This window comes from Stegodyphus dumicola, chromosome 3 (assembly GCF_044657685.1).
Source record: "Stegodyphus dumicola isolate Sdum_Otavi_A_Nest chromosome 3, ASM4465768v1".
In the NCBI taxonomy this organism is placed as follows: domain Eukaryota; kingdom Metazoa; phylum Arthropoda; class Arachnida; order Araneae; family Eresidae; genus Stegodyphus; species Stegodyphus dumicola.
This window is the reverse complement of record NC_140770.1, coordinates 7,164,725-7,190,616: the sequence shown is the minus strand read 5'-3', so window position 1 is coordinate 7,190,616 and position 25,892 is coordinate 7,164,725. Positions and strand designations below refer to the sequence as shown.

The 25,892-nt window shown below is 33.7% G+C and overlaps 1 protein-coding gene across 1 annotated transcript in view; it reads left to right on the top strand.

Moving 5' to 3' along the window:
- LOC118196746 (protein O-mannosyl-transferase TMTC1-like) overlaps positions 1–25,892 on the top strand; it is an 848,849-nt gene that overhangs the window by 404,839 nt on the left and 418,118 nt on the right. The window contains exon 4 of the mRNA XM_085812306.1: positions 23,402–23,536. Coding sequence (XP_085668432.1) covers positions 23,402–23,536 — 135 coding nt within the window. The remainder of the gene's footprint in view (positions 1–23,401; positions 23,537–25,892) is intronic.

The following is a 25,892-nucleotide window of genomic DNA, read 5'->3' as shown; positions in this document are numbered from 1 at the left end:
AGTCCAACCCGTAAAACTGCCACAAAGTAGGAAGCACATTGTCATCCAAAATAGTGCAGTAGGCATCGGAGTTGAGCTTACCATGAATGGGGACCAAGGGTCCCAGCCCATACCAGGAGAAACACCCACAGACCATAATTCCACCTCCGCCGAACTTGACTGTTGTCACAATGCATTCTGGCAGGAGACGTTCTCCAGGTAGACTCTGCCATCCGAAAGGTAAAGGGTGAACCTTGATTCGTCACTCCAAAGAACCCGTTTCCACTGATCTACTGTCCAATTTCGATGTGCTTTTCACCACATTAACCGAGCAGCACGGTTGGACTTTCTGATCAAAGGCTTATGGGCAGCAGCACGACCATGAAAACCCAGCAGATGTGCTTTCTTACGGATGGTATTCATTGAAACAATACTCCCGGATGCCTGTTGAAACTCCTCGCGGATGAGGTTGGGTGTGGTTCTTCCGAATTTCTCTGAACAGCACTCGTCGGTCTCTATCCCCCACTTTCGTTTGTCTGCCGACTCGGGGCACATTCCGGCAATCACCGCTCACCTTCCACTTCTTAATCACATAGGCCACTGTCGATATTGGGTACTTCAGATCGCTAGATATGTCCCTTAAGGATCGGCCACATTTGTGATACCCGATAATTATATCTTTCTCGAAATCAGAGAGCTCCGAATTGCGAGGCATCTTGCATGCGACTAAAGCCGATGCTGTTTCCTACACGATATTCACCGGCGTAGTCCGTGGCGTACCTTGGGACCGCAGATATCGTCATTTGCATAGGTGTCCAAATACTTATTGGTAGTCAGTGCATAACGCGGATTTAGAAAGCTCAAATACATTAATTTAGAAGTCAAACAACAAAAATCAGCATTATATTTTCAAATTTTCAAAGAGCCTTTAAATTTCGCATTAAGGGACATGAGGCATATGTTAGAAAATGGAAACACATAAGTCTTCTATTGCCCAGCATTGTTGGTCCGAAAATCACACTTTCAATTTTTCTGCAGACAAAATTTTTCAAAAAACGTCTTCCATTGGTGAACTGGATTTTCTAGAGGCATTTTACATTAAAAAAATCCTTCTGTTCTAGTTAACGACCTTACTTCCAATCCATCGTTGCCTTTAGCCTTTAAAAAAATATGTTTTAGTTCTGGTTTAATCAACAGATGGCGCCGGTAGCTTAACTACTGTCCAGTCATTCTTATCTTATCTAGTCACTATATCTCGTTCATTTCCGCTTTTGCAGCTGAGGATGATTTTTCGATAAAACCATCGAAACTAGTCCTGTAAAAATTTGAAAATATAACGCTGACTTTTGTTGTTTGAAAATTACTACTTTCTAAATAAATACTCGTTCGGCTCGAATACATTTTCAATAGATAAATCCATAATGAGCTGAAAATTAAGCTGAAAATTAAGTAATGAGAGTAGAGTGAAATCACTTAATTTGGAAAGTTTCTTAAAAATGAGATTACTAGCCACATTCATGTAGCTTAATCGAGAATTTGCACAAAATACGCTTCAAAAAATAAATGTGAACATAAAAAAAAGAAAAAAAAATACCACATGACGTCCTTGCACGGAATATTAAATTATAAGCACTTTTTCTTGCATTTCATTTAAACTTATTGGATTGAATTAAATCTACTTCGTCGATAGCGCATATACCACGATAGAATAAATGCACTCTTTAAAATTCACTATATTTGTTTACCATAGCGACACTTTGGTTCACTTAGCAGCGTTATATTTCGTTCATATTATAACTCAGAATCCACAAAATTAATATCATTTGAAGAATTATCTAATCGTTGCCACATGTACTATTTAAGTACTATAATAAATCTAGACCGATGTATAAAAAATTTAAGCAACCAAAAAAGAACGTTTTTCACAGACGATTCAGTATATCTCATTCGACTAATTCAGTTCTCACTTCCCGACAATGAAACTATTTTGTCAAGTTTGAAATGTAAACAAACATGTCCGCTATCGCAAAATTCGTTGGGCTTAGCCGCAGTTAAACAACTTTTAAATTGTTGAACAAATATTGCATGCAGATTTACTAAAGGCATAAAAACCTTAACAGGAATACAAGAATAACATCATTCAATCATTTTTAAAGCAAAAAAGGCACAACTTACAAACATATAAGCGTAAAGAAACTAAGATCGCTGAGCCGGTTAATAGAGTGGATATATATATATATATATATACACATATATTTATGTACGTTTGGTGCGGCCGATTGGAACCAAAATACGAGACGCACATCTACATTTTACAGCAGTCCTATGTACAAAATTTCAACATTCTGAAGCTACTCGTATTTCAGTTGTGCGAGATACGTACAGACGCCACGAAAAGTTCCCTTCAGAATTCATTTTAAATCAGTTTTATAATTTTTTTGGGTGAAAAAGAGCCTTTTATTCTGTTCTAACGTACAGATGTCACGCAAAAACATCGTTAAATGGCATTCGATAGCGGTAAAAATGGATATTTTCGTTGAAATAGTATGCCTGAAACTTTTCGCGATTGCAATACTTCCTTTTTACTTCGTACAAGGAAGTAAAAATGCGAATAAAATTGAAGACACTGGATACAAAAAAGCAATTAAGGCTATACCATTTACCAGTCATCTAGCTTTCAAATGGAAAATCTATATACAAAATAGATAGTTACAAGTATTTTAAAAAATTTGAGAATTAGCGCTTAAAAACATGGAATATTGGGGTAGAATACTGTATAATGTGCGTGCATGGAGTTGAAATGCGCATGAGTTTTAAAACTGTGAAAAAGTTTATTAAATGGAAAAGCACCGTCTCTGCGTTTTTTAACGACATCATTAAATTCAAATTACATCGTTTTTATTTTCATTGTAAAACGAAATGTCCATCCTCATTTAAAACCACTTTCACGCAAGGAAAAACGGGAAAAAAAAAGAAACGCTAAAAAAATTAATTGAGTCAGCATTCTAAGCATCATCCCAGAGGTTTTCTTAACGTGGAGTCGTTTTCTAAGAGAAAGATAGGAGCTCGCGACTAATTAAACGGAGATCTTTTCATCCACAAAATGGCGGCCTTCTACTTGTGGCGAAAGTCTAGAGTATTAGAGCCCCCTTTTCCTGCGACTGGGCGCGATAATTAACTGTGCGGCGGAAAGGAAAGGACTTAGAAAAATCAATTTATCGTTCAGTTTCGGCGGGAGAGAACTCAAGTGAAGAGATGGAGAGAAATATCTCTTTTTATATATATTTTGTTGAAAAGTTGTTCAGCTGAAAAACTTTTCCCTACGCTTTATTGCAATCGTTATCTCGGTCAATTTCGTTTCGCCTGTTTTGGAGTCGGAATTTTATTTAAAAACATTTTTATAAAAATAATAATACGAATGTTAATTTCTTAGGGGGAAAAATCCAATTATAAAAGTTTGGAATAAATAAATACAAGTGTAGGAAATTATGGAATTTTTTTAAAGGAACGTTTTATGGATAGGAGTTCGAAAGCAAAATATTTAAGCTTCCGAGACGAAAGAAGCGAGGTTATTTAGAAAATGAATTAATAAATAAGCTGTTGAGGAATATGTAAAAAATGTGATGTAGCCAGCACGTGACCTCCTGCCAATTCCATATAACGATATGAAATCGGTGGAATAGAAATGCGCTTTATCAATATCGCTTCCAATTAATCTCTTGTAAATAAAAATGTGATTTATTATCAAAATTTACTCTATGCTAATTTAAATGCTACTCTTAATTTTAGCTCTATGTTAATTGTCAACATTACTACGCTTACTTCTTTGTATACTGTAATTGCAAAAATTTTCGATTTTCTTATTTCAAAAGAAATATCGATTTTCACAGTTCTCAAATCCAGTTTGACTATTTTTACTTCCTTGTACGATGTAAAAAGGAAACATTGTAATCGCGAAAAGTTTCAGGCAGCATATTTAAACGAAAATATCCCTTTTGATTACTATCGAACGCAATTTAACGATGCTTTTGCGTGACATCTGTTCGAAAGGACATAATAAAAGACTTTTCCTCGAAAAAAATTATAAAACTCCTTTAAAATGAATTCTGAAAAGAATTTTTTGTGGCATCTGTACGTACTTCTCACAACTCAAAAACGAGTAGCCTCACGTCGAAATGTTTTATATTGAATGTTTAACGTCGAAATGTTTTATATTGGACTGCTATAACATGTAGATGGGCACCTCGTATTTTGGTTGCAATCGGCCGCACCAAACATATGTAAATATGTTTATATATATATCCACTTAGTTACCTGGCTCAGTGATCTCAATTTCTTTACTCTTATATGTTTGTAAATTGTGCAAGCAATATCTGTAGAATTATGAAAAATTTAAAAGCTGTTTAAGTGCGGTTAAGCCTAATTTTTAAATAACAAGTCGAACATGTTTGTTTGCATTTGATACCGCAGAACCTGAATTGTCAATTCAGGGGTTAATCTCATAAACTCGGTTAAAAATTGTTTGCGAAAATGTATCTTTTATGTAGAAGAAGTCATAGTTCTATAAACGTGGTAGTTCGCTATAACATTAAGTCTACAGATACACAGGATTTTGAAGGGAAATTTCTCGTTTCCAAATTTACATATTTTGTGTAAAACCAGTCAATGTTTTTAACATTGCTAAAAATTAAAAAAAGAACAAGAAATTATTAATAATTCATATTAGCTTAAATGTCAAAGGCGTAGAAGAAAAGTCAGGGCATGGTATGTAGGAGGAGAGATCAAAATGAATTTCGAATTTTAATACCAAACATCAAGAAATCGTGCTGACGATATTGAAAAGACGAGATCTCCAAACGCCGAGAGTTATCATTCATGGAAATTTGTACTGAAAAGTCGAAACAGGAAAACAAATTTAGTTCTAACCTCGCAAAAATAATGATTTGTCATTCGAAAAAAAATTTAATACTCGGATAATATTTACTCAAGTAACGTGACTTTTATAAATTTCATCTTAAGATTCGTGATTGATTATTATTACAACTATACATTTTTTAACTATTATATTCATTTAACTATACTATAACAAAAGTACAATAAATGATAAATTTTTACCATCATATTTAAGGTGTTGATTGTGGGAATATTTAGCAGCAACGCTGCTTCCAATCTTTTTGAATCTTTTTACTTTGTGCTTGAATCACTTTTCAAATGTTGGCCACCAAATGTTGGATATGCGATGGATAAGTATTATTAGTTTTCTTCCTATTCACACCGTTCATGTTCCATTAAATTCAATTCCGGCGTAATTTCGCGACAGTTGCACAAGCAAACATTTACGATGTATGTTTATAATCGTTATCGTGGTAGGACTTGAATGTACCGGGTGATAAAAAATTCAGTATAAATTTGAAAACTTGATAAATCACGGAATAATGTAGATAGAGAGGTAAAAATTGGCACACATATTTAGAATGACATGGGGTTTTATCAGAAAAGCAATAATTAGCATAACAAATTAAGACAAAGCAAAGATGACGTTCTTTACAGGAAATGCTCAATATGTTCACCATCATTCCTCAACAATAGCTGTAGTCGAGGAATAATGTTGTGAACAGCATTGTAATGCATGTCCGGAGTTATGGTGAGGCATTGGCATCGGATGTTGTCTTTCAGCATCCCTAGAGATGTCGGTCGATCACGATACGCTTGCGACTTCAGGTAACCCCAAAGCCAATAATCGCACGGACTGAGGTCTGGAGACCTGGGAGGCCAAGCATGATGAAAGTGGCAGCTGAGCACACGATCATCACCAAACGATCATCACCTTCGCAAGAGATCTTTCACGCGTCTAGCAATATGGGGTGGAGCGCCATCCTGTGTAAAGAACATACGTTCCAGCAGGTGTTTATCAGTCAGGCTGGGGACGATGCGATTCTGTAACATATCGGCGTACCTCTCACCCGTCACGGTAGCAGTTACAAAACCAGAATCACGCATTTCCTCGAAGAAAAAAAAGGCCCGATAACAGTACCTTTGAACTTTTTTTTTTTGGTTCTAATAAAACCCCATGTCATTCTAAGTATGTGTGTCAATTTTTACCTCTCTATCTACATTATTCCGTGATTTATTAAGTTTTCAAATTTATACTGACTTTTTGATCACCCGGTATTTTGCATTCCAAGTTTTTTTACAGACTCCTTGAGTCTTCATTAAGAATATTTATATACTTATACTAATCCATATTACTTTCAATTAACACTAAATTTCATATTTTAAAGATAGCGAAATATCTCTAAACGATTATGCCTAACCCCTGTGCTGAATATTAGACAACGGATTTTTGAGTTCAATTCTTAAGGGGTATCAGACATATACCTATACCGACAATGTTAAATTGGCCATTTTCGATGTACCTCTTCTCAAAATCTGCTGTAGATACAAGCTTGAAATCTTTTCTGTAATTAAAGTATACCTATCTGATTATACTGAAATGAGCTTTTGAAACATTTTGAATTTCAGAGTAAATTACAGAATATTTTGTTACGCATAGTCAAATTTAGCACTTTTCTCGCACAAAAAAAATAAATTTTTTTTTCTAAGTTAATTACAAAAAGCTCATTTCAGTAAATATTAGGGAACCTAATAAATAAGCCGTAAAACGTTTAGATACCTGTGAGCAGTAGTTCCTGAGAAAAGGTACATCGAGTATAAAAAAATCACGTTTGGAGGAAAACGCGTTTTTATGTAAAAATCCTCATTGATCAAAGCAGTAGATGACAAATTAAATCTAGATTCTTTTACAGTTCTAATTTTCATAGAGATTAATGAATGGTATTTTTAGAAAGATAAAAGTGTAGACAATTTGAAAATGCAAAAATCCGAAATCACAATTTTTTGAAGATTTTTGGGTTCCAACATCCCTTAATTCGGAATTTGCCACATATTAATTCGTCTGTCTGACCCAAACATATTGTTGTGTGCGTACGGGTTCGTAATACGTCTAATGAAAAGTTAACAAAATTTATTCTTCTCGCAAGAAATAAAACAAAATGCTGAAATGTTTCCTGACAGATATTCGTACAACATCACAATATCACACAGTAGTTATATTTTACAACAATATCACACAGTAGTTATATTTTACAACAATATCACACAGTAGTTATATTTTACAACAATATCACACAGTAGTTATATTTTACAACAATATCACACAGTAGTTATATTTTACAACAATATCACACAGTAGTTATATTTTACAACAATATCACACAGTAGTTATATTTTACAACAATATCACACAGTAGTTATATTTTACAACAATATCACACAGTAGTTATATTTTAAACTACTAAAACGTTAAATATAACACAATTCAAAGCTCGGAGAAAGCTAATCCGATCTCTAAATTACAGCAGCTAAGTAAGCAACAATAACAACGTAGTAAACAACTGAACTGAGATGTTTCACTCCGACTTTTTAAAGCATTTTAATCGAGCTCGAGAACATTCTGGTAATTTGTACTTTCTCTAGGTTTATGGAAAGCAAAAGAGTAGAATTACAGTTACAGCTAACACACAATTGCATTTATTCTATTTAAATATAAATTACGAGATATCTATTTATTAAGTGCGCGTGCTTCTGTATTTTTACTTTTTCGACGTAGCTTTCTCTTAAAGCTCGTCAGGCGATGCGTTGCACGGGGAAATGAAACAATTTTAATTGCATTTCTACCAAATTTAACTTATTAAATATAAAATCCGTAACATTATTAAATTTTAGTGTTTCTGTATTATTCAAACATGATGAAACTGTACTTACTATCGCTTTTACGAGCATCACTTCTATTTTCTTTTTGACGAAGAATTGCCTTCTTGCTGATCACCTAATGTATCTATGTGTCCAAAATAGATTTTGTAAACGATTTATGGTTACTTTTCTAAATCTTCCGAACGTTTTACAGTACTAATTTTTGGGTTTTGTTTGACTTTTCGTAGAATATATTTGAAATTACCTTAATACACCTTAAACCCCTCATGATCTTCGAATATGTGACTGTTGCAAGAATTGGGATATTTTTTTTTTTTTTAAAGCAATTACTTCCAACCTTTTACAGCTGACTACATAATATAGTTGCTTTGGAAACTAGTAACCAGAAAGTTTGTGTTGCCAGAAATATTTTTGTAATTTAATCCTCTTTGTGACAAAATATTTCGCCATGTTTTCACCTTGGGAGCATGATATTTTAAAAATAGCTAATGATACGTACTTGAATTTGGATGGAATTCTTTATATGCGCACTATTTTCTAACTGAACCAAAAATCTGATGAATATTTTAATATTAAAAAATTTTATGCAAGAAAACATTACAATTTTTTTTAATAAAATACATTTTAAAGCTCAACTCAAAATAAAATAAAAATTTAACATGAAATTTTTAGTATTTTAGGTTCACAGTAGTTTCCAAATGTTATAAAAGCTCTATATTAAATATGGAATTAAATTTTGCAACAGAATGTTTTAAACTATGCGCGAAAGGTGGAAACATGACGAAAAATATTGTCTCAAAGCGGATTAAATTATAAACTTATTTGTGGCAACACAAACTTCCTGATCACTTTATCAGAAAGCAGCTATATTATGTAGTCAGCTGTAAAAAGTTGGAAGTAATTGCTTTTAAAATAAAAGTTATCCTAATTCTTGCAACAGTCACCTATTCGAAAATCTCATGGGTTTTAACGTGTATGAGTCCCCTTAATGTCCTCTTGGTGTTGCCTAATAAATTGTTCATTTATTACTGCTTATCGGCGCACCAGCGGCCGAGCGGTAACGTCGCTGAACACTGGTAGTTCGGTCTGAGGTTCGAATCCCGCGAACGGGCTGGCTGCATGGGTGTTTTCGTGGTTTTCCCCATGTGTAACGTGTATACGAGCCAGTTTCCCTTAGAAAGCCCTCCAGGAAGGCATCCCTTTCCTTAGGCAGATAGCCCCAGTGAGCTTTGCCATAATTAAATACACCAAACACCAAACCTTTACTGCTTATCTTAAAGAGAACATCAGCGATCTTGTAGCCAAGTTTGTGGTTGCATTCGTATTAAATTAGTTAATTTCTCTTGCTATTCCGAAGGACATTTCTCCTTCACTGTACGAAGTATTGTAACCGCGAAACATTTAGGGTTTTATATATCAAAGGAAATATCCATTTTGACCGTTGAGTCCATTTTGACTATTTTTTAAAGTGACGTCTGTACGTACGGACAGAATAAAGGACTCTTTTTTTTTTTTTTTTTTTTTTTTTTTTTTATTATAATTCCAAAACGGATTGTAAAATAGATTTAAAAGCGACTCGGAAGAGTTTTTTTTTTTTTTTTTTTTTTTTTTTTTTTTGTGACGCCCATGCGTATTTTGCATGAACCAAAAAAGGATTAGCCGTAGAACGCTGAAATTTTGTATATACGACTGCTATAGTAAATGCTATGAAATGCTATCAAAAAATAAAAAATCTGATGTGTACACCACATGACTTCCTTGTACGGAATATTAAATTATACGCATTTTTCTTGCATTTTATTTACACTTATTAGATTGAATTAAACCTACTTCGCCGAAAGCGCATAAACCACAATAGAATAAATGCAGTCTTTAAAATTCACTTTATTTACCATAGCGACACTCTGGCGCTAGGTTTACTTAACAGTATTATATTTCATTCATATTATAACTCAGAATGCACAAAATGTATATCATTTAAAGAATTATCTAATGGTTGCCACATGTACTATTCAAATACTATGAGAAAGCTAGAACTATGTATAAAACAAATTAAGCAAACAAAACAAAAAAGAAACAGTTTTTCACAGACGATTGAGTATCTCTCATTTAATTAATTCAGTTCTCACTTCGCGAGAAGGCAAAAATACATAAAAACTCAAAATATCTGTATTAAAAATTACGCAGTAAATCTCAAACGCTTATTTCCTCGAAAAAATTCCACAAAGAATTAAGCATGATTTAATTGGCAATAATAAATGAATGCGTTATCTTTGTTGTTGCGAAGCTAAGTTTTTCTAGATTGGCAACAAATCCACTAGTCTCCTGTTTCAAATGTAAACATCAATGGCCGCCATTAAAAACAGGCTTAGAGGCAATTAAACAACATTAAAATTGCTGATAATTCTAAAACTATTGCACACAGATTTACCAAAGGCATAAAATCCTTAGCCGGAAGATAAAAACAACATAATTCAATCATTTTTAAAGCAAAAAATGTACAATTTACAAATATATAAGAGTAAAGAAACTGAGATCACTGATCAGGGTAATAGAGTGGATGTATATATAAGTATATTTATATACGTTTGTTGCTGCCGATTGCAACCAAAATACGAGGTGCACATCTACATGTTATAGCAGTCCTATATACAAAATTTCAACGTTCTGAGGCTACTCGTTTTTGAGTTATGCGAGATACGTACGTGCATACGTTCGTACAGACGCCACGAAAAATTCTCTTGAGAATTAATTTTAAAGCAGTTTTATAATTTTTTTGGAGGAAATGTGTATTTTATTCTGTCCTTACGTACAGATATGATGCAAAAACATCGTTAAATTGCATTCGATAGCGGTCAAAATGGATATTTTCATTGAAATATGCTGCCTGAAACTTTTCGCGATTACAATACTTCCTTTTTACTTCGTACAAGGAAGTAAAAAGCAAGATGTTTGACTTCCTTACTATAAAAATGGGACGGGATATATTTATCTTCCAAATTTACAGTTTTTGATGACGATTTCAACTTGTCTCGAAGGATCAGTTAGTTAAGCTAGAATAATTCGTTCAAATAAGTTTAAATGAAGTCCAGCAAAAAATATGTGTAGTTTAATACACAATACAAGGACGACACCAGATTTTTTAATGTTACCAAAATAGTCGGGGATCAGCGTGATCACATTAAGCGGCGTCTACTCTATGTCCCCTCAACAAACAAGGCATCTGTTTACATTACGTTACCTGACAAGAGTAAAAATGTGAGCGCAGTCTTAAGCACCTAGTCTTTATGTTGACTTTGATTATTACAGCTTTGGGTAAGCTGTAGCGAATAGCTCGTTACTGGTACCAGGAAAACCGAAGGCAAGGCAGAAGATCAAACAGATTAAGCTACCCTATCAGAAACAAATCAAGATCTGGGACACTTAATCCCCAGTGATGTCCCTTAATCTTAAGAACTCAGTGAGGGAAACTTAAATTACTTTCAATAATCACACCTTTGGAAGAATTTAATATCGTTGATGTCGTGAACCAAACTAAAATCTGACGCAGATTTATGTGTAAAAGAGGACACACAGCTCTCAGATTTATGGTTCTTGGAAAATTAAGTTTCGTGTTTAAATCATTTATTAACAAACACTTGTTGGTTGTATCTTGAGTTTCAATTGAGACAAATATGCATGCTGTGAAAATGACACATCTGTAAATTTACGAAAACATTTATTTTTCTTTTATGAATAATTTATTTATCGTGAGTTATTGGTTATTTGTTTCTATTGGCATCGGCTGTATTATTACTTCCTTGTACAATGCAAAAAGGAAGTATTGTAATCGCGTAAAGTTTCAGGCAGCATATTTCAACGAAAATACCCATTTTGACCGCTTTCCAATGCAATTTAACGATGTTTTTGCGTGCCTGTACGTAAGGACAGAATAAGACTCTTTTCCTCCCCCCCCCCCAAAAAAAAAAGAAAAAAAAGAAAAATTATAAAACTGCTTTAAAATGAATTCTGAAAAGAATTTTTCGTGGCGTCCGTACGAACGTACGTACGTATCTCGCATAACTCAAAAACTAGTAGCCTCAGAACGTTGAAATTTTGTATATAGGACTGCTATAACATATAGATGTGCACCTCGTATTTGGGTTGCAATCGGCAACGCCAAACGTATATAAATATATTAATAAATATATCCACTCTGTTACTCGGCTCAGTAATCTCAGTTTCTTTACTCTTATATGTTTATAAATTGTACATTGTTTTTGCTTTAAAATGATTGAATTATGTTGTTCTTATCTTCCGGTTAAGGTTTTTGTACCTTTAGTAAATCTGTATGCAATATTTTTAGAATTATCAACAATTTAAAAGTTGTTTAAGTGCCGCTAAGCCTAATAATTTATCTGATGGCGGCCATTGCTTGTTTACATTTGAAACAGCAGAGTAGTGAATTTGTTGCCACGTATCTTCGCAAGAAAAAAGATAACGCTTTCATTTATTATTGCAATTTAAATCATGCTTAATCCTTTCTGGAATTTTTTCGAGGAAATAAGTGTTTAAGATTTATTTAATTTTTTACAATTTAATTTTTAATAGTTAGTAATTTTTATTACAAATATTTTGCCTTTTTATCTATTTTTGCCTTGTCGCGAAGTGAGAACTGAATTAATTGAATGAGAAATACTGAATCGTCATTGAAAAACTGTTTCTTTTTTTGTTTTGTTTGCTTAATTTCTTTTATATATAGTTCTAGCTCTATTATAGTATTTGAATAGAACATGTGGCAACGATTATATAATTCTTTTAAATGATATAAATTTTGTGCATTCTGACTTATAATATGAACAAAATATAATACTGTTAAGTGAACCTAGAGCCAGAGCGTTGCTATGATAAACAAATAGAGTGAATTTTAAAGAATGCATTTATTCTATTGTGGTTTATGCGCCGTGGGCGAAGTAGATTTAATTAAATTCAATATGGTAACTGGAATTAGAGAGGTCAAGTGGTATCGAGAAACGCACCGTCCACAGGATATTGCGTAATGAGCTACAGCTTCGCGGTGGGTACCGCAGGCACTGACAAGTGTTCAAAGGTGGGTGCCCTATGCAATATACTCCGACCACTTTGCATGCTGGCAACAGGACGGCGATCAATTCTTGTCACGAATAATCGCCATCGATGAATTTTGGGCCAGGGCATATGAACCAGAACTGAAACGTTAGTCCGCGGAGTGGGAACATCCTGGATCACCAAGACAGCAGAAGGTTCGCCAGAATTCTTCCCCAGTCAAATTGATGGTGATCGTCACGTATGACGTCAGGGGTGTCATTGTTTGCCACTTTGTTCCTCATGGCAGAACAGTGACCGCACAGTACTACAGGAACTTCCTGGTGCGACAGGTATGACATGGCGTTCGGGATAAACATTGAGGCCCAGGTTTGTCATGTCAATTTTAACTCTTTCGCATCGAAGTCGCCCGTAACGCCCGTTCATTCAGGCAACGGCAAACCGCCCCAACGCCTCGTTTATTTTCTACCTAGTTCTTTCCCCTCCACGTTAGTGCATGGCTCATTGGTTTCGCGAGTTGTTAAAAGACATGTCAATCCTTCTTTTGAAGCAAATAAAGGAAAAATACGGAAAGCTATTGACGTTCGCAGGTGCAATACGGTCTTAAGGTGAAACTGCACACAATGGATGAAACCGCAGGGGGGAAAGGAAAACTATTCCAAGACAAATTCGTAAACACGGGCGTTTTCGATGTTCGTTGAAAACAGATTTGGTCGTCTCTCGATGCGAAAGAGTTAAGTGTATTGTGTTATCATTCTTTTGCGCAGTGTAGGCCATATTGCCCTGTATACTATCGTAATAAATTCGTGTGTTACGATATTTCAGTGCTATTCATTGTCTATACATGTAGTTAAGACCTTGTACTTTCGTCTGTATATGTCACATTTTCCAACTGGACTGGTATCTTCAAGGAAAAAAAAAAAAAAAAAAATAGCAGCCTTGACTTTTACCCCAGCCTACGTATATTTCTAAATAATTGTTCGTATGAAAAATAAAAACGGTGCTTTTAATCATCAAGCCAGTTGAGATTTGAGCACCATTCGTCATCTACGCAACAGACTTCCCGTCCACGACTCAAGCCTGATTTGGGTTTTATCTTCCTTGCAAAAGCACATCTCCCCACAAATGTATATATAAAATACAAACATATATAAACACACAAATATATATATTTAGAACTAATGTTTCACAAAGACGAAAATTTTGAAATTCATAATTAATAAAACATTTATTAAATTCTTTGTTGCATTTATGGGATTATTTGAAATTCATAATTAATAAATTTCAAATAATCCCATAAATGCAACAAAGAATTTAATAAATGTAAAAATCAAAACGTTTAAACAATCAATAGTTCATTCCAAAAAATTGCTTAAAGAAATTAAAACAAAATGGTGCATAGCAGAAGAGTAATTCAATAAACTTCAGTGCCACTTCATCAGGGGAAAGGAACATTGAAATCTCTATTCTAGAAAAATCCTTGCTTTTCTGTACCCAGAATTAAACGATGAACCATTTAAATGTATTTTAGTTATAATAGTTCACCCAAAAACTTCCCAAAGCAAAGGGGAAAATCAATTAGAACTCTTCCTTTAAATAAAGAGAATCCTATTTTGTCTAAAGAATTGAAACCGAAATTGAATAATTAAAATACCTTATTGGAAAAAATAAATCAAATTTTACTTTTAAACATATATCACATAATCGGAATTATTTTAAACTTTAGTGAAATTATGAAATTAGGTGAGAAAATTTATTTAGACATAGTACTTTAAATAAAGAGAATTCTATTTTGTTTAAAGAATTGTAACCGAATATATATACTTCACGTGTTACCGATGTCAATAAAAAAAGGGAGGTGCAGAAGTAGAGGACATAATATTTGGCGACCCCCTGCTGCAGGTCCCGCAGTTTAAGAAACCCCGATTTAGATTTAACCTTTAACTACTGTGACTTAAATTGTCGCATAACTACTGTGAGCGGTCTATTAGACCGCTTTTGCTAAAAACAAAATAAGATATTATTTTACTTTTCTTATTTGAATAAATGTTATTTAATTTCATATATTTAACTTTTTCATGAAGATATAAAGCAATTTTATACTTAAATCAGTTCATTAGAATAAAATATATACCATGATAATAATTCCTTCGCTTACGCATCTGGATGGAAGAAGTAAATTAATTTTAAGATTCAACTTTCTTATTTTACATTAAAATTTGCGATAAGAATGCTTTAATAAGAATATAGAAAATTAATTTTTATTTAAAAAATTATCATTCGTGCTGCATTTTATGCATACTTTTCAACTACGTTGTAGACATACTGGTTCTTTGCATTCTTTACATTTGTAAGCTGTTTTCCTTTTTTTTGCTCGATGGACAAATATAGCATTTTCTTTTTTTTTATCTAATTTATTGTCTTCGATCACAATGTTTCCTTCATCATCATTTATTCCGAAAACTCTTCTTATTTGAGTTCTTCAGGTAAAAATGATGAAGTTATCCTCCGTTTTACATGAGATTGCACCGACTGAATTGCTAATGAAATCTTTTCGTTTCATTTTCGGAGCCAATGGGATAAGATTGAAATAATACGAATGCATTTATTGCACATATAATCCAAGTTTCTGAAGAATATTGCCGTAGGCCAACGTCGGGTTCTACGAGCAGTTGTATAGATTGAACGAAGAATAATATTGTGACTACGAGTTCGAACACCCTTGTTGGGCACTTGAATAGACTATTTGAATTAATTTCTTCCAATAAAAAAATCTCTTGCAGAAGGAGAACATGGATTTTTATTTTCATCGGCAGATATTTCTGAATTTGTGTCGTGGTCGCTCTCTATAATTTCGTCATGGGAACTTTCATCAGAGAACTCTAAATTAGACCAATTTCGAACTATTTATTATAATTGTTCTTGGGTAAGATATATAGAACGTTTCCTGCACGCATTTGAAGCCATTTCAAGAATATTTATAAAAAAAGCGAAATATGTAACAACAACGAAAAGTGAACTTTATCAGCCGAAATTTGAATCGTATTTGCTGTGATCGGTCCCACAGACCGCTGAGGGGGGAAATTTAAAAAAAAAATAAAAGAATAAATAGAGCTAGCCAAACGCAACTCGGTATGTGACCTTGGACAACTGTTTTAGGAAGGTACTAAGAATGGCAATACCCATTAATTATTCTAAGAGGTGGAAGTATTTAATGGAAAATGTCGCGCTGTCTGACAGACCGCTCACACCAGTTAAAGGTTAAACTAATCAGATGTCATTGAAATTAAAAGACATTTTATGCAGAGAAATCTTCAAGAAATATAATAAATATACCTTTTATATTAATAAGTTCGTTTCGCTTTGGTTCGAAAACGCTAGTGGCATATAAATTTTAAATTACATAAGAGAAATGAATTTATTTCTGGCAAATGTGCACTTAAGAGGGATCCGATTTTATGCAGCAGAGTACAAAGGAAGATAACAATAGCTTAAAACCGCAAGAACCTCAGACATGTTGAACTAGAATTAATTCAATTCTTCCTTTGAACTTTAAAAGGAAAGTAAACATTGTTAAAGTTGAAGACGTTTCGGATTTTAACAAAGACATAAAAGGCATAGGGGCAAAGATATACATTGCTTAAGAAATACGAAATTTTGCGAAGTGATCGATTAATACAATGAGCTGGTTCTCGTTTTGTTTTCAATTGGTAAGGAAGGTTATTTAAAGAAACGGAATTTCGCTCGTTTTAAAAAGTACGATGTAGTTAGTTTGGTTAAAAAATTAAAAATAATGAAGTTAAAACAGGGAAAAAGAATAATAAGTTAAAAAAAAAAGAAAGAATTCAGATTTTTAAGGACTGCCCAAAAGGGCTCTTTTTTATCAGTACAGATTATCGATACAGATGGAGGCCCACCAGCGGCCGAGCGGTAAAGTCGCTGAACACTGGTAGTTCGGTCCGAGGTTCGAATCCCGCAAAAGTGCTGGCTGCATGGGCGTTTTCGTGGTTTTCCCCATGTGTAACGTGTATACGAGCCAGTTTCCCTTAGAAAGTCCTCCACGAAAGGCATCCCTCCCTTTAGGCAGATAGCCCTCGAGGCTTTGCCATAATCACACACACACACGATACAGATGGCCAAGGTGGAATACGTAGCAAAGTATTTTTTAGGGTACTTGGTGAATACGCGTGTAAACTAATATGAGAACATCATGTAACTTCCGTATATTTAGAACATGCAAAAATATGTGAGTTAACTTTGTAAAAATTCATAATGTTTTCAAAGAAATAACGTCATGAATTATCATTTTTATCGAAATCAGTCAGATTCAGAAGCTCAAAAATAACATTCTTACGAACTGCATGTATAAAGCTTGTTAAGGAAAAGTTCTCTGTTTATTATTCTTATCCATCGCAGTTGTTAATAATAAGAAAAAAAATGCAGTTTTAAACAGGCATAATGCTATAATCCTGCATTGTAAAAATACGCAATTAAGTTCTGTTTCTATTTCAAAGTCCAAGTATTTGTAATGTCATACTTAAGTCTGTAATCTTATTGTGATCAACTATGTAATATTATGTTAACCTATGTAAAGTTTCTGCCCTTGTTTGGCAGTGTACTTTTTATTCCTGGAAATAGATTAATACTGGCACCGGCATTTTGGCCTAGAGTATTCCCTGGGAGGGGCACGTTGGTCGGCTAAACTGCTACCCGGATGAATAGGGCGCTAGTCTGGTGGTCTGGTGCGAGTCTTGTGTGTGGCCTCTTCTGGCCTTGCTCTTGATATTGAAGGACGTGACGCTAAACTACTTAACCATAACGGTAAAGGAATGGTTCCCACGTCCCCCGTTCCTAGACCTAGTCATTTGTGCTTTATTATTAAGTATCGCCTTCTTCATAGTTTCGCCACATAAAATTCAAGAGCAAAATCTCAAAATAGTATCTTAGAAAATATTTAGAATACTTCTAAAGATAAGCAGCTTATTATTCAAATTTCCGATGCAGTGTTTCAAGGTGTCATACCTTTTGTTTTTATATTCGCTAATATTTTTTGGAAACTAACCCTCCGAGCGGCCAGCCCCTTAAGAGTGTTGTCGTAAAAGAGAAAAAAAGCCCATATTGATTTTATTGATCTTAGCTAGAGTCATTTCATAAAAATATGTAATATTTCCATCTGGTTTGGTTTATTTAATGACATAAATCTTAAAGAGCTATCTTCCTAAGGGATGCGATGCTTTCGTGGAGGACTTCCTAAAGGAAAATGGCTCGTATACACGTTATACATGGGGAAAACCATAAAAACACCCATGCACCAGCCAGCCCGTTCGTGGGATTCGAACCTCGGACCGAACTACCAGTGTTGAACGACGTTCGACCACAGGCGGGCTTAATATTTCTAATTATAAAACTCTTGATTTGAATTCTTTCTTATTTAAATCCAGTGGATTAAAATGTAAAAATATATATATATTTAATGACTGCGTTTATTATTGAAAAGTAAATCATTTCTTTTCCTACTCCGGAACATAAAGATTAAATTTAAAAGTTCTCATGCTTTATTGAATGGCCACCCGTTGGTACGTAGAGACGGTAAATATTTTATCTGAGGTAGTGGCAACGCTTTGCTTTCAGATAGCCGAATTTCTGGATTAAAACTGACGATTGAATCTTACATTTGCTGAATGGCAACTGTGTGGCATTCTGAGAGAAATAGGTTTTATTTTGAACAGGATTGCCACTTTTAGCTTTCAAACGGCTGAGGTTTTTTATACAAATATTCATTAAATCCGTGCAAAAACTGAATCAAACAAAGAATTTGAAACAACAACAACAAAACAAAAAAATTGATTTAAAAATTTAAAATACATTTTCGAAGTGCCACATTTGGGTGAAGGTCTATGTGTATTAAAAACCAGGTATGCTCTACGTAACGTCGTTTTTCCAGAATGGAGTAGCATACGTGCATAATAATAGAAATTACGATTTATAATTTGAGTGGTTAAATATTTCATTATTGAAATCGAAATTCGGGATCAAGTAGTCATATTGCTGTAGTGTAAAAATGAGGTTTCTAATACAACACTGTGTTTTATCCTACATGTTTCTAAAACAAAATTCCCCTTGAAAATGTTTCCTTGAAATATTTCCAAACAGATAAAGGGGGCTCATACAGCTTAAATCCCTTATGCTCTTCGAATATGTGACTGTTGCAAGAATTGGGATATTTTATTTATTTTAAAAGCAATTACGCCCAACGTTTTACAGATGACTACATAATATAGCTGCTTTGCGAAGTAGTAACCAAAAAGTTTGTGTTGCCACAAATATTTTTGTAATTTAATCCTCTTTATGACAAAATATTTCGTCATGTTTCCACTTTGTGCGCGTGATATTTTAAAAATGGCTAATGGTACATACTTGAAATTGGATGGAATTCTTTATATGAGCACTATTTTCTAACTAAACCAACAATCTGATGAGAATATTTTAATATTGAAAAAATTTGAGGACGAAAACATTATAAATTTGTTTAATAACATACATTTTTTAAACTCAACTCAAAATAAAATAAAAATTTAACATGAAATTTTTAGAATTTTAGGTTCACAGTAGTTTCCAAATGTTATAAAAGCTATATATTAAATGTGGAATTAAGTTATGCAACAAAATGTTTTAAACTGTGCGCGCAAGGTGGAAACATGACGAAACATTTTGTCACAAAGCAAATTAAATTATAAAAATATTTGTCGCAACATAAACTTTCTGATGACTATTTCAGAAAGCAGCCATATTATGTAGTCAGTTGTAAAAAGTTGGAAGTAATTGCCTTTAAAATAAATAAGTTATCCCAATTCTTGCAACAGTCACATATTCGAAGATCTTATGGGTTTTAACGTGTAGGAGTCCCCTTAAAGAAATACCCTGCAATTTTCGCCATAAGGTGTAAAAAATTGCTCTCATATTTTGATGCATCTCAAACATTATCTTGGAAATAACTCTACTGGTACCACAGAAATCGTTCTTTTATGATTTTGTTTCTTCACCTAGGGAACAAGATATGTCAGTTGATGCTTTTTTGCGATTAAACTTTTATTCAAATCTCCACGCTGAGTACCAACGTTTTCTTTTTTTTTTCTGTTTATCATTTTCTGACAACTTTTATTTCAGCTGAGTGTATGCTTATAAGTTTCATTTCACAAAACTGATTTCCTTAAGGGGACTCATACACCTTAAACCCCTCATTATCTTCGAATATGTGACTATTGCAAGAATTGGGATATTTTATTTATTTTAAAAGCAATTACTTCCAACTTTTTACAGCTGACTGCATGATATAGCTGCTTTGGAAACTAGTAACTAGAAAGTTTGTGTTGTCAAAAATATTTTTGTAATTTAATCCCCTTTGTGACAACATATTTCGCCATGTTTCCACCTTGCGCGCATGATATTTTAAAAATGGCTAATGGTACATATTTGAAATTTGATGAAATTATTCATATGGGGCACTATTTTATAAATGAACCAACAATCTCATGAATATTTTAATATTGAAAAATTTTATGGACGAAAACATTACAAATTTTTTTAATAAAATATATTTTATAAACTCAACTCAAAATAAAATAAAAATTTAACATGAAATTTTTAGAATTTTAGGTTCACAGTAGTTTCCAGATGTTATAAAAGCTAGATATTAAATATGGAATTAAATTATGAAACAGAATGTTTCAAACTGTGCGCGCAAGTTGGAACATGACGAAAAATGTTGTCACAAAGCGGATTAAATTATAAAAATATTTGTGGCAACACAAACTTTCTGATGACTATTTCAGAAAGCAGCTATATTATGTAGTCAGCTGTAAAAAGTTGGTAGTTATTGCTTTTAAAATAAATAAGTCATCCCAATTCTTGCGACAGTCACCTATTCGAACATCTTATGGGTTTTAAGGTGTATGAGTCCCCTTAACGGGTTTTATGCTTGCAGAAAATCAAAGTGCTTTCAAAAGATAAAAATGCAGGTTGGCGCAGATAATTTCGTAGAATTTGTTTTATTTTTTATAACAAATTCATTTATATTATATATAAATCGCAAATACTAAAATTTTAGTAGCACACGTTTGTCAAAAGTCACAAAATTGCACGATCTGGCAACACTGCATGGGGGTACTCATAATAAAGAAGGAGCCGAAAGTCCTCCAGCGAGGTTTGTTTTAGAGGAAGGCGTCTTGGATCCGTCCTCCGGGTAGCTCTCCTTGAAAACTGGATCAGAACTGAGAAAAGTCGGACTGTCACCAATACGGTGCTCAAGACTCTATCTAAAAACAGATGCATTCTTGTACTCCCTACAGCGGCACACTTTGGGAGCTTATTCTTATTAGATAAGGGCTGCATGGGTGTTTTCCCCATGTGTAACGTGTATACGAGCCAGTTTCCCTTAGAAAGTCATGCACGAAGCCATCCCTCCCCTTAGGCAGATAGCCCTCGAGGCTTTGCCGTAATTAAAGAACCTAACCTAACTTATTAGATCAGACAGGTGAGAATAGTCACAGTAATAATAATGGGCGATACAGCAACTGTCAAAGCCACCGGCGCCTAGGGAAATTTATAGCACAGTCAGTGTTACTGACTGTGCTATAATGTGTGTTACTGAATTGTATCACACTTCATGCGCTACCCTATAAGTGCTTATTTGTGCTTCAAGTTACAGTAAATTCTATGCCGAACGCGGATATCCAGTGCGCGATTTCAGTTATACGAGTTATCACAACTGTTTTCATTTAATTTGTCCGCCACTAGAATTTCGAGAAGTTATGAGCAATTTTAAAGGATCTCCATCGACTGAAAATGAAGCCAAAGAAATGGTACAAATTGCAAAAGCAGTAGACAACGAAAGATTTTGGGATGTACTAGAAGAAGAGAAGTCAAAGAACGATTCGAGAAATGTCGTTTGAAGAACTGGATGATTTTATAACACGAGTAGATGGTGAACGCAATGATAATGAAGAAGATAAAGCGCGTTTAATTTTCAAACATTTAAGCTTTAAACAGTAATTAACATTTTAACAGAATGGAGATTGGCTTAAATGAAGAAAGAGGAGTGTACTTTATCAGAAGCGCTGAAAAATGGCACTCATTTTATCACGAAACATTCAATGAATTGAGTCATACGCCGTGGTTTTAAGCAAAAATCGCTACGTTGTTGAAAAACATAATCGCTCAATTAACCCTTTGTGGCACACTATACTTTAAAGTCGGAATTTCAACAAAAAATTTGTATTCAGTCTATTTAGGCCTAAAGGAGTATACATGTAAAATTTTGTAAAAATTGCACTTACCGTTTTAATTTTATGGGTGTTCCATGAGGTGGAACACTGCGCCGCCAAAGCTCTTAAAGTGCGATTACGCGAGCATTGCAGTGAAGCACGAAAATGAGTAGAAGCTTTTGTACAGTAATGAAAAAACAATGTGTTGTGGCTGTATACATGTTTTTCTGGATATACACAATATTCTTGAATATATATGGATAAATGAGATAAATATATGTATGTACACAAGTCCTATATAAGAAAATATTTACAAATGGTTCGATTTCTTAGCTTCATGAATTTGTTCAAAGCATGTCACACCTTTTCGATAGAAGCACAAACCAACCTGTTTCTATCAAACCAGTTTGATAAAAACACAAAACTTGTTTTGTGATGACTCGAGCTACTGAAAGGATGACGAGCTACTAAAAAATTCCCGCCTGAATTCACAAAAATTTCAAGATGCCCATATTAGGGCTTTCATAGTACAAACCACACCCCACCCTCAATACTGCTTTGTTTGAATTAATCCCACCCAAAAAACAACAGAAACAGAAAACGTATGCAACAGATGTTTTCTCCTAAGAATGATGTTCTGATGCGTAATAGCATGAGATCGCTAAAGGGATGAAACTGATGGAACACCCTGTTTTATTCGATGATTCTGCACTTGCTTTTTGTATGAAAAATTTTAAAAAATATAGAACAAATAATATAGAGTACAGCCATTAAAATTATACAGACTTTTTTTCAAACATTTTTATTTTATCACAAAAAATAGAGAAAATTACTTGAAAATAAGTCGATTTTAATAACACATCATAGGTGAAAATTCTGGATCTCCTTGTGATATGCTGCCATCTACTATTTAATAAGAAAAGTTCAAAGTATATTATAAAGGCGTTTTTATCCATTTACGGTTGAATTTAATGGTTTCAGAAGCGATTCAAGTTGGGTGTTCCATGTAGTGGAACACTGAGTAACAAAGGGTTAACTTTGAGTCAATATTCAATTAATGTTTTTTTCTTTTAATTACGGCGATATTTACGCTTGTTTAAATTCTTTCTTACTCGGAATCCTGCTTTCGTACTTTCTTATTTCCTTGATTTAAACTGCACAGAATGCTGACTTGGCGCGATTTTGCCGTACGCGCAATGGTACTTTTGACCTAACCCCCACGTTCGGCAATGGTTTACTGTAAATTTAAAACTGACGTGATAAATGATCATTTGGTGTGACTAAAAATTTTTATAATGATTGCTTTCTTTTTCCTTTTGTAGGGAATCCTTAGCATGGCAAGGAGTCAGCTTAGTATGTGCTGGATTAGCTTTGCTAGCCAAGGAGCAGGGCGTAACAGTGCTTGGAGTTTGCCTGACTTACCAGCTCATTTTATTGATGGAAAAGAACTCGAACAGGTATTGTCTCTGCTTTTTTATTATATTCAAAGCAGGTGCAGTAAACCATATTTCCTTGCGTATTTTCTATACCTTTTCGGCACCAAGCTCATATGCTTAAAAAAATATTCGCTTCATATTACCTTTCCTCAATGCGATCAGAGAACGAACTCCCCTTAAATTTCAGAATCTTAATATACATAGTGATTGTCTTCGTAACAGTACTTTACTAACACAGGCAAAACTTCGTAAACTACCTGCTTAGAACCATGCAAAACATTTCAGTTTTAACTGTTGAACTTTATGCCAGCCTGTTACGAGAATCGACCCATCCCACCGAAATAGACACGAACTGCCATTCTGTCACGATTTCGCCGAGGCTGCTGCCCTCTTAAATTCTCTAATTATTTTCGAATGATTGAAGAAGCAGTGTAGACAGCAATAAGAATGGACGAGATTCAGCCAGCAGAAATGAAGATATCTTACTATTGTAATGTTAATGTTGCTATGTATTCTAATCAGAATGTAGGTTTCTTTTAAGGGGACCCATACACCTTAAAACCCATAAGATGTTCAAATAGGTGACTGTTGCAAGAATTGGGATAACTTATTTATTTTAAAAGCAATTACTACCAACTTTTTATAGCTGACTACATAATATACCTGCTTTCTGAAATAGTAATCAGAAAGTTTGTGTTGCCACAAATAATTTTATAATTTAATCCGTTTTGTATAAACATTTTTCGTCATGTTTCCAACTTACGCGCCCAGTTTAAAACATTCTGTTTCATAATTTAATTCCATATTTAATATATAGCTTTTATAACATTTGGAAACTACTGTGAACCTAAAATTCTAAAAATTTCACGTTAAATTTTTATTTTATTTTGAGTTGAGTTTATAAAATGTATTTTATTAAAAAAAAATTTAATGTTTTCGTCCATAACATTTTTCAGTATTAAAATATTCATCAGATTGTTGGTTCAGTTAAAAAATAGTGCTCATATAAAGAATTCCGTCAAATTTCAAGTATGTACCATTAGCCATTTTTAAAATATCATGCGCGCAAGGTGGAAACATGGCGAAATATTTTGTCACAAAGAGGATTAAATTACGAAAATATTTGTGGCAACACAAACTTTCTGGTTACTAGTTTCCAAAGCACCTATATTATATAGTCAGCTGTAAAAAGTTGGAAGTAATTGCTTTTAAAATAAATAAAATATTCCAAATCTCGCAACATTCACATATTCGAAGATCATGAGGGGTTTAAGGTGTATGAGTCCCCTTAATGAAATAATGCTGTGATAGTTATGTGTAGTTTATCCATGGGGTTTCGTGGCTATGCTCTTAATATAACCGCGTTCAGAAATTTAATGATTCGTATCACGTTCTCATTTCGATTTAAAAAAAATTTGAATTTCTTGCGTGAAAAGGGATTTTTTGTGATTAACGACATGCAAACATTCTTGGAATCATGTGTCATCTGGATCATCATAAGGAAAATTCGGTTTTCACACAGATCTTCAGGTTTATACTGATTTTGATGAAATTCGCCATACATCCTTCTCAAAAGCCATCTCACTGTGTCTGCATTCTTCACATACATGCATTTTACGTTAATTTATGAACTTTTAATTAAATACTCTGAGATTTAAAAGCTTTCCGTTACAATTCTGCGAAGTAGGATATATTTATTTCTCTCCGCAAAGCGGGAGATTCCAAATTTAATCAGAAACTTCGGAGATCTAAAAGAAGTTGTTTGCCACTCTGTAAAACGCAGTATATTTATTTTTTGAATTTAATAAACAAACGCAACAATTTAAGAAAATATGTTGCCATTTCCTGAATTAAAATATTTGCTCTTTCACGTGGGTGTATATTTTGCTTGGGCAAAGCATAAAATATTTAATTTTTCTTTCACATTTTTGTTGGTATTGCTTCACAAAGTAAACGGTATAAAATCAGTAAACGCAGATTCATTTAAGCTATTATTGTACCCTAGTCAGACCCGTGGAATTCCCCTAGCTGGATGCATTATATTCATCTCTCTCTATATATATATATATGATGTACCAGCTTTTGTTCGGAATAAATAGATTGGTGAAGAAATATAGATGTAGTCGTAGCTTAAATTGTCAGACGATAAGTTTAAAAAACAGGATCCATTTGTTATTGGTCAGGAGAAATAGCAGTTACAAAAATCATATTTCCGGAGTAAATAAAAAAGAATTACTAGTAACGTTTTGTATGAAGTTTACTGCATCGTTACATTAAAGAAAAAACCCCGATATTCCTTTGCGAGTCCTTTTATAGGATCCTCTGGAAAGGCGGAGCTTCCAAGAAATGACGTCAGCCATTCCAGTTCGCTTTAAAT